The sequence below is a fragment of the Egretta garzetta genome, unplaced genomic scaffold (genome assembly GCF_000687185.1).
Source record: "Egretta garzetta isolate BGI_Z169 unplaced genomic scaffold, ASM68718v1 scaffold650, whole genome shotgun sequence".
NCBI lineage: Eukaryota > Metazoa > Chordata > Aves > Pelecaniformes > Ardeidae > Egretta > Egretta garzetta.
The window spans coordinates 739,694-749,909 of record NW_009258374.1 but is presented as its reverse complement, the minus strand read 5'-3'; the positions used below and the strand labels follow the sequence as shown (position 1 = coordinate 749,909).

Genomic DNA, 10,216 nt, shown 5'->3' with positions numbered 1-10,216 from the left:
GTGGGGAATGTATGTATGAAGTAGAGTTCCTGCAAGCATATGCACTAATTGGATCACATTGGTTGTTTTGGGAATTTGCAACCTCCTCTTCCCCTCTCTCCCTACCCTCCCACCCTATTTGTGGTGCCTGTGGGCTTTAATATAGACAACTGGCCTCTGCGGACCTTCTCTTCACCTTCCCAGTGGATGTGGCGGTGGAAGAACCCAACAGAAAGAACTGTAAATACCTCCCAGGCAATGGGACGTGGCTGAAGGCAGGAGAAGGAGGTAGCACAAACTTCGGAGAGAAGAGCAGAGACAAGGAGAGATGGTCATTGGCAGCAGATGCTGAGTGGTTGAAGATGACTTTGAAGGGTGATGCTGACTGTAGAAAAAATGGAGATGGATTAGATGATGCCCCATTGCCTCCTAGAGGACAGCCTGTTGGCACTGAAACCAGGGTGAGTCTAGTTACTTGGGTTCTTCTTCAAACACCTTGCTACCAGGGACTTGAGGGTTTCTGGCTCTCTTCCCATCTAATTCTAGCTCCATGGGTTTATAGTGCAGGGGTCCAATGCCTAAATCAAAGCACAGTCTGTAGCTGGGCTTTTTAAAACTGCATCCTTTTCTTCCATTGTAGCTCCAGGCACTGGAACCAGCCAGCTGTTCCCCAGACCGCATCTTTAAAGTGGTGTTTGTAGGGAACTCCGGCGTTGGGAAGAGTTCCTTCATCCACCGCTTCTGCTATGACAGGTTCTTGGCTGAGCTCAATGCAACCATCGGTAAGTAATAGGGTTCCTGGCTCATCTGGCTAAGAGGGGTAGGAAAATCAGCCTGGACACATGCTTTTTTGCTTGTATTTTAGCCCAACTAAAAGTAAAGACAGTCCCTCACCCAATTTCGAATCAATTTTGCAACTTCACTGAACTAATAGTGTTGATCTGGGCCATTGGCCTTGCAATGGCAAGCTGCTCTCTCCCCATCCTGTCTTATGACCATCATTACCTTCCTGACAGGTATTGATTACCAGGTGAAGAGTCTGATGGTGGATAACACCCAGGTTGCCTTACAGCTGTGGGACACAGCTGGACAAGAAAGGTAAGCAATTTCTGTGAGGATGCGCTACTGCCAGGCTCAGCGCAGGGAACAGAAGGAAAGGGAAAGGGTGCGTGCACCTGATTTCTGCCTCTGGGAAAACTGTTAGCTTCAGAAGGACCGGAGAGGACGCAGCAGCTATTCCAGTGCCGAACCTGCAGCAAAGGTCTGTTTGGGAGACTTCTAGAAATTGTGGCTGCAGAGCAGGGCCTGGGGAGGTCACTCTGAGGACTGACGGAAAAGTAGTTTTCCATATATCTGACCTGTATGCCTGTGGGCTACCTGAAGGTAGTCTGTCCATAAATCACTGTATGGTATGGGGTGCAAAGCTCCTCTGGACCTCAAAGCTCTCTTGCATCAGCCTGCTCCTGGGAAAAGCTGCAGGACAGGGCTGCAGATTAGAATCGAAATGAAGGCTCTGGATGGACATCCTGTTCTCAGATTCAGTTGTGCTACTGCTGTCCCCAGCTGCTCGCCAGCACTTGCTACTCAGGGGGTGGAAAGGAGTGCGTGAACCTTTCCAGATCTCATTCAGACAAAGCCAGCTGAATTAGCTTGACCTGGGTTTTGAACTGCCCTGCTGGACTCTGTCAGTGAGGTTATTGGCCCCTTCCACTGTCCCTTCTGCTGATGGACTTGTGGAAGTGATAATCTTTGGTAGAGGGGCAGTATAGCTTTTTGCGACAGTGAATACAGGTTCCCCATTTGAAGGCCTTTAGTTTGAAAAGCATGGACCATCACTAGATCTAAGCAGCGCTGTTGGTGAGGGTCAGAGTAGTAGAGGACACTCTTGATCCTCATCTGCTACTGGAGGTGTAGGCCCACCACTACCTTCATGTAAATTACACTTTATTTAGGATGCACTTTGAAGCTGAAGATGAAAAGCTATTTAAAGGGGGCCGTTAACCTCAAGAGCCTGACAAAAATAAGTGCTGGGTGTTTTGGGCTAAATATGGGAGGCAGCCGAGGTCATGGGAATATTATAATCCTGAGCTGTGCCAACAGAGTAACGATGCTGTCTGCCTCCGTCAGCTAGACCATGCAGACTTGGTGGGAAAGTACTATGTAGGAGTGTCTATTGAAAAGCTAACTATTTCTTTCAAAATCAGGCTTCAAACTGAAGAAATAATGAGTTTTGAGGGGACTCCTGTGGTTATTTCAGTGCTGAAGCTGAGCAGTAAGGGGAGTAGTTATCACATGAAGTATGACATTTTACTGAGGCCATATTGCATCAGAGGCCAAATTCAAGATATTGGCTCTGCAGAAGGACCTTTAGGGTAGCCCCCTGCAGCATTAGCAGGTTTTAGATGTGTACCTGCAAGACAGAACTTGGCTCAATGCTGATACTGAATAGGAGACCCGGGAACAAGCAAAAGCTTTTCTTCTAGAGAAATATTAATTACTTCTAACTGGAGGTGTCCAACTGTGAATATCCTATGGAAGAGATAGAGGAGCCTCCCTGGAACATGCAAGGAGTGACTCCCCTGGGACTGGTGCACGCTACCTTTGATGTTTCTCCTGGAGCATCTAGCCTGTCCTGTAGTTCCAGAGGTACACCTTGACTGCCAAAGGTAGTCTGTACTTTCTCAGTTGGGTAGTTGCCAGAATGTCATGCCCTTATTGTAGTGAGAAAGAACAGGCTTCGGGCAATCATCTGAAGAGTTCATGAGGGTCACTACTTGCTGTAGGTTTTCTGGGCCCTTAATAGACTAGGAGAGCTTGTTATCCTGTGCAGGGCTGAAATACACAGCTCTCCAGTGAGATCTCAGTACTTGCATTTAATTCCATCAGTTTGCAGTCAATGTGGTTATATTGTGGCCCTGTCACAAAGTGCTTACAGATTTTATGTTTGGTTTTTTGGTTTTGGGTTGTGGGTTTGTTGTTTTGGTTTTTTTTTGTTTTGTTTTCTTGGAATTTATTCCCAAAATACAAGTCTGTGGTTCTAACTGGTAGCCCCAGGACAAAGTAGATAGATGTCTGGTGGGAGTTTCTCCCGGAAATTGTGTCTAACTGCTGATTTTATGTATGATGGCATTGCTTTACAGATTCAAAACTGGAAACAGACTGTATCGATGCTGAGATCTTAATTACTGTTTTGGCAGCACTGGGGCAGACATTATGTATGCCTAGTTTATGCTGTGGTACAGCTTAGCCTGCAGATTCTTCCAGACTCTAGAGAAAGGTCATGTTTGTTCTATCCATTTTCCTTTTTATAGGCAATTACCTTTTCCTGTCCCACCTAAACAGATTCTTCTGTTTCTTTCCTCCTGACCTGCAAAGGTCTTCCTTCCTGCTTGCTCAGCACCTCAGCCCCATGTGTTTGGAAAGACTCCTGCTTAGCCATGGCTGCCTGGCCCCCCCAAAGGTGCAAGGATCTGACCTGTCTGTCACCAGTCCGTACACATCAGCCCCAGGGGACACATCTCATGCACAGGAGCTGCCAGGCCTTGCAGAGAGCCTGCACTAACAGACAGATAATCCCATTCTGTTTCTTGTCATTACACAGCCGTGGTTCTGAGAGTGCCTTTTGGTTTCATTTGGGCTTAGGTTTCGGAGCATTACCAAGCAGTATTTCCGGAAGGCAGATGGGATTCTGGTGATGTACGACATTATGGCTGAGTGCTCCTTCACGGCAGTGCGGAACTGGATGAGCAGCGTCCAGGTGAGAGCAGGGCCTCAGCTCTCTGATGCTGGTGGTGCTGCTGCTGCCTTGCTCCAGACCAGCTCCAACAATCTGCCTGGGACCTACATTCTCTGATGCCTCAGGAGGTCCTATTGACCATGGGGAAGATGAATTATCAAAGCAGATGCTATGGGTACTGCCTGTGGTTGTCAGTTTGGGACAAGGGACTTCTTGTTGAAGATAACCAAAGCCAGTGTAGCCCAGTGGGCTGTTTCTATGGCAGAAGGTGGTGAGACCTGCCAAAACAGTAGCATTTGTAAGCAGCCCATGTGCATTTGCAATGTCTCCTAAATGTGGTCACATCACACCTGTGCTCAGGCAAGGAGATCTCCTGCTGTCCAGCCTACGCACAGGAAGGGGAGGCAGCCCTGGGGCATTTAGGCTCAGACCTGCAGCATGCATGCACAGCGCTGTGCACAATCACATCCTGACTCTGCTTTGAGATTTTCAGATGAGACTTAAATATTAGTAATAGCTTATTTTTCTCCTCATTTGCTTCAACAGTAATTTTTTTTTTCTTTGGTGACTGTGTATTAATACTGTAGTCTTCGTCTTCCCCTCTGCTTTTATTTCCAAACTCTCAATAAAAGCATCTATCTGTGGCTTGCATATGCTAGTGGAGACAAAAATACCTGTCTGTATAATTTAAGTAAGTTGTGTGTAGATGACTCAGAGCCGAAGGGAAATTGTCATGGGTAGGTTTGTTTTGATTGTGCCGAGTCTGAAAAACCAAGAGCTAAGTGAAATGAATAAGCATGGGTTGGAGGTTTCTAATGTTATTAACTTCCACAGACCAGTTGGGGGGAAAAAAAAAATCCCACCACTTAGCTATTCCTTTGGACTCTAAAAGATCAAAGATTAACCAGCCTCTGAAGATCAGGCTCCTTTCAGGAAGGTTAAACTGAGCACGCAGAAAATCAAAGCACCCAAAATCTATAACTTTTAATAACCTCTCTCCTTTTCCTTTCCTCATCTTAGTATTTATCTTGTTTTGACGCTGTTCAGGTACTGTAAGTCATCCAGAGCAGTCAAGTTTGGAAATAACTTGGAGCCCTGTTCTGCAGCCCTTACTCTGGTGATGTTCTAGTGAGCCAGTGGAACTAGAGAGAGTTTTACCAAAGGTAATGGGCTCCAGAAATCGCCTAGGAAAGCAGTTCCTACAGAGACCCTATATAAGAGTTGGAAGTCACTTAGCTGGCTTGGCCAGTGGATTTTCAGTAAGGGATGGTTGAGTTTAGGACAGCACATCAGACGAATAGTACTGCACATACGCACAAAAATTATTGAACTAAGGTGGTCTGACTGAACTTAAATTCCAAACAGCCTATGGGGCAAACCACTCTTCTTTAGGCTTGTTATTTCCCAGAGAGGAACTTATGTCCTGTCTTCCCTCTCTCAGCATCCCCGCTGAGCATTTGAAATACATTCCCATAGTTTAAGCTTCCTTCCACAAATTTCTGGGGCTATTTGAGGAATGGCCCTTTACTGAGCTAAAGGGCCTGGTCCTGGTGCCACTGAAGGTCTTGTTTGCATGAGCTGGAACGGGATCTGCTCCAAGATATTTTCTTCCCTCAGATGAGTCTCTAGGGTGCTTTACTCTGTTTCTTTCGCAGGAAGGTATCGAGGATGGAGCTGTGGTCTTTCTGCTTGGAAATAAAACGGATGCTGCACAGAGAGAGACACGGAATGTGCCCAAGGTGGAGGGGGAAAGGCTGGCGAAGGTGTGACTCTGTACTCTGCTGCTTGACCCGCTCTACAGCCTCCTTCCAGCTGTGAGCAGGGCAGCCTGGCTGGCAGGAAGCCCTTCTTGGAGCCATTTCCCAGTATGGTATCTTCCCTCTCCCCCCTGCCCCCTGTCTCTCCAATGCAAACAGTGTACCAAGGTCCCTCTGGTACCAGGGAGGATGAGGTGGTGGCCAACACATGGCAGACAATGGCTCTTGAGGCATGCTCATGTATTTTTCTCACAAGGCTTGATGCCTCCTTACAGCAATGCTCAGTCTTTCTGAGGGGAGCATGCATGGCTGTTTTCCCATTTGAGGACTCCGCTAATGCATGCTCTGCAAAATCATCCTGCCTCCTTCCTCACTCCCTGCACCTGCATGCCCACTGGTACCTTGGCCCCCAGGTGGGGGGAGGCACAGTTTCAGAGGTGTTCTCCATCTGGACTCTGCAACACAAAGGTAAGATTATCCAAGTACCCCAGGCAGATGTTTTCTGTTCCCAGATAACTCCCCCAGTGTTCCCTTTTGGACACTCTAGCTGAGCCCCCAATGCTGAGAAAGCATCTCCATCTCCTGGGTGTTGGTGAGCAGGGTGTGCACCCCAGCAGGATGGTAACAGCCCACCCTCCTGGCCCCTGCTGCTCTCATCAGAGTTCCTGTCACCGAGGGTGGGCCAGCTCCCAGGACTGTGGGTGAATGGTGGGGGAAGAGCTGGCAGCCAACACGGGTGCTTGCTGTGCTCTCTGGCAGGAATACAAGGCTGTCTTCTACGAGTGCAGTGCGATGACTGGCTATAACATCATGGAGCCCATGCTGCACATGGCCAGGTCAGTCACCCTGGCGTATTTCCCCAGCTGCAGGCGACTGGTGTGGGCTCTCCTGGGGAATGGGCAAGAAGAGGGGGTTGTCAGAGACTGACTTTCTGCCATGTCACAAAAAAGACCTGGAGTAATGTGCCCTCTCCCCTGACTCCAGGTCCTTGTCTTCTGTGCCTGGAGAGCACCAAGACTGGATGTTATTGCATGCAAAACTACATCTAAAGCTTGGGAGTTTAATATTTCATCCCAGATTTTAAGTTGGCATTTTCAGTTTGAAGTCTGCATGCATCTCTAAGGGTTTTTTTCTTATCTTATTAATCATTATATAGAATAAGATATTTCAGTGGCTATATTTTTAAAGGGAGATAAGACACTTTGTAAGGCTGAATTAAGCTTGCTCTAAGATTTTTAGTTTTTTAAAAAAAGTAAATATTTTAAATCTTGCAAGAAAAATATCCTTTTATTTTCTTTTATCCCTTCACCTCCTGCCGCATCATCTCTGTTAAATTCACGGCAGGACTTAGCTGTTCATTAACTGGGATGATTTACTTACTAGCTAGGTAAATGGCGTATCCCATAGCATGTGCCTTCAGCGGGCTTTATTACTCTGCTGCTGCCCAAGATGGCCCAGACAGGTGAAGCAAACAGCCTGGGATTCTGCCGTCAATGTGGGAGCTTGGGAATAAGGCACAGACCACTCGTGTCCCGGTCTGGTGCTCTGACTACTAAGCTGTACTGTCCCCTCTTGTATGTGTTCAGTTTCTTTCCCTGTTCCCTGGAAACTCATGTCCATTTTCTGTGTGTGGTTTATCTAGCCCAACTTCCAGAGCAGCTCGGTCTTTGGGCCAGTCACTTTTTACAATCCTCTATGTGCCTGGCTGATGAGGAGCAAAAGGCAGAGGAAAATGCCTTGGCAGGAAGATCTCAGTAACCGGGTTGTGTTCTTGATCTGTGCTGCTTGTTCCAGGTTGCTGACGGCACAAGAAGACAGGCAGAGGGAGAATGCCCTGCAGCTGGAAGATGTCAGCAGGAGGAAAGGGTGCTGCACGTAAGGCACATCGGTGCATCAGCAAGAGACGTGTGCTGACACAGTTTCATGAAGCTGGGGTTCCTTTCGAGCAAGCTGGATTTGATGGTATCAGTTCTGTAGAGACTTGGGGAAGCTGCAGCTTTTCCCCATCTGGGAATTTCAAGGCACTAAATCAGGCCAAAATGTGCATATGATCTGCATTGTTCCATTTCCGGACTCTGCACTCAGGCCTTGGTCTCTGGAGGCCTCTGCTTCTTTGGGGGAATTCAGCTGGTCTTGGCTAATAGCACAAACTGGGCCTTCTGCCTGGAGAGGTCGCTTCCCTGTAAAAGGATGAAGTCTTCTTCCTTTTCTTTCTGGCCAAGAAACGGCCTAGCAGCAGAGAGTAGAGGACACAGTGGGTGCTGTGTTAAATAGAATTATAGTGTTAGAGAGAAAGAAATTATTTTAAATTTGGGCTAGCTCTAGGTAGTGATCCATCTGTCTCAAAGAGCAGCATCTCCTCTTGGTTCTGTAACAGCAGAGCCCGGCTGAAAGCCTGCTGTGGTAAGTGGGAAAACCTCCATCAGTCCCTGTAAGATCTGGATCAGGCCCTGCATTTACGGCAAAATTTGGTTTGACTTGCCAGTATTGTAGTTAACTGATTCCATATGTGGATGTAGTATGAACTGGTAAAACGAGTCGTCCCAATGGCTTTCTTCACGTGGTTACCCTGATGGTCCTTGTCACTGTCCCTCTCTGTTTACAGAACACAGAGCAGTTGCCCTGGCGCTCGCAGGTGCTGGCATGTGCTGCTGATTCCTAACCCGCTGCGGGAGCTGTGCTGTACATCCTAGGGGGGCTATATATAGCCTGTTTTAAGGCTGAATGCTGCCTGTTTCCTCCCATTCTCTTATCCTTTCCTGAAGAATCTCTAGCAACTCGGAACTGATTTATCTGCAGTACTGAAAGGTCCCACCCTGCTCCTTGACCGCAGTGCTTTCAAATGTACCCGGGCTGGAAGCGCAAGGCAGCTGCCTGTGTGAAACGTCCCTAGTGAAGCTTTTTCTCTTGCGGTGACCATGTGCAATAACCTCACTTGCCTGGTGAAGGGCCTGAGAAAGAGCAGGACTGAACCTGTTCCCATTGGGAAGGGGCCTTCTTGTCACTAATGAGTGGGGCAAAGCAGGGCGAGGGGAGGCACGGGCTGAGGTAGGAACTGGCCCCAAAAGCGCGCCTCTCGGCGTGTGGGGGCACGAAGCCCTGGCTGTTCTCCGGGGTGTGATGCTTTCTGGTTTGTAGCTCAGTTGCTCTTAAAGCCTCATTGGGCTAAGTGAGCTTTTTTTGTAACACCCTATTTCCTCTGTTCTTTGAGCCTGTTTCTGTATGTGACGTTGACATTTCAGGCGCAAGATGTGATACTGCAGCTGTGAAGCAGTCCCCCCAGCCTTGCAGCACAGGGAAGGCCTATTTTTATCCACTCTCCTCCTGGGATAAGGCGATTACTCTGAATGTCTGTTTATTGCACAAATTTCTCTGGGAATATCCCGTGCAGGAAAAGTGCTCTGAGTCACCTACAGCCCATCAGTGTTACAAAGAATTTCCATGGTTCCTCCCAGTGCCCTTTAGTCCTGATGGGAAAGAGGAAGTTTTTCTTCAGAAGAGCAGGATTCCTGACTAAAAGGAATAGCTAAAAGTAATAAGCTCCTGCTCGGTCCTTATTGCTGGCTGTGGTTCACGCTGTGTTTAACTGCAGCAATGCCTCCCAGAGACTGGGAATCAGAAAGTTAGAAGAGGTCCAGAAGGAATGGGGGCTGCTGCTGTGGAGTCTGGGGTACTCCCAGCAGGGCTGCCAGTGGAACTGCTTGCGTTTGCAAGAAACAATGTTTGGGAAGGAAAATCCTCCCTGTTTTCAGAAAGCACCTATAATCTGAACGCAGACGTCGTTTTCTGGCTTTCTAGCCACGGTGGGTGTGAAGAAGCACAGACGTTGTCACCTGTTGAATAGGTCAAACCCGCTACCTGAGCTGGGGGAGCCGCTGCCAATGATTCCTCTGCATCACACGCCACTTGCAGGTTAATGAGTGGTGCTGACTTAAGAACTGTCATCTTCGGTACATCAGCAATGCTAGCATTGCCTTACCCGCAGCAGCGGGATTTGGGAAGATTTGAGCAGTAGCCAGTCTGCTAACGCGGTCTGAACACGCACCTCCTACACTGTGTGCAGAGCACGTGAAAGACAGAGGCGTGAAACGGAGCTGACACGTAAATACAGGCCAGTCTGTGTTACCTTTACCAGTGCTGTCGTACTGCAACAGCAGGAACTACCGCGTGGCTTTTTTTAATGTACAACCTTAAGCATGTTTTCCTAGTGTGCAAGCAGAGTACAGGCAATAAAGAAATGCTGTCTTACAAATGGTTGCGTTGAGATATTTTTTTCAGGCGCTGCCTGAAGGGAGATTCAGCCTCCTTCCCTCCATCACTGACTGTAGCGTGCCCTCCCCTTCTCGCTGCTCAGGAAGCGCGGAGAAGCCTGTCCCTCCCCGGAGGTTTGTAAGCAGGGAGAGAGTTGATCAGGAACCCATGTCTGCGAGGCAGCACAGGAGCAATTAATCGCCAGTCTTATTTTTTTACTTCTTTCAAGCAGCCAGAGTCCAGATGATCAGGGAAGGTGGAGCAGGGAGGAGAAAAAAAAAAAGGGGAGAAACTTCCCCAATGTCTGGGGCAGTGTAGTGCTTGGAGAGAGGGCACCTTCTCACCTCGTACACGTATTTGTAGAACTAAACCTTTATTTTAATAATGTCCCATGCATCCTTTTCACTGGAGTTAGGAATTTGGTTGCTTTTAATCCTTGTGCCCTGGCATGGCTCCAGCTGGATGTTCATGCATTACAAAACTAACCTGTGCA

General features: G+C 48.1%; 1 protein-coding gene across 1 annotated transcript in view; it reads left to right on the top strand.

The window, feature by feature from the left end:
- CRACR2B (calcium release activated channel regulator 2B) overlaps positions 1-7,351 on the top strand; it is a 26,978-nt gene extending 19,627 nt beyond the window's left edge. The window contains exons 11-17 of the mRNA XM_009639661.1: positions 146-440; positions 620-761; positions 996-1,077; positions 3,622-3,736; positions 5,371-5,478; positions 6,232-6,308; positions 7,267-7,351. Coding sequence (XP_009637956.1) covers positions 146-440; positions 620-761; positions 996-1,077; positions 3,622-3,736; positions 5,371-5,478; positions 6,232-6,308; positions 7,267-7,351 — 904 coding nt within the window. The remainder of the gene's footprint in view (positions 1-145; positions 441-619; positions 762-995; positions 1,078-3,621; positions 3,737-5,370; positions 5,479-6,231; positions 6,309-7,266) is intronic.
- Positions 7,352-10,216: the final 2,865 nt, after the last annotated feature.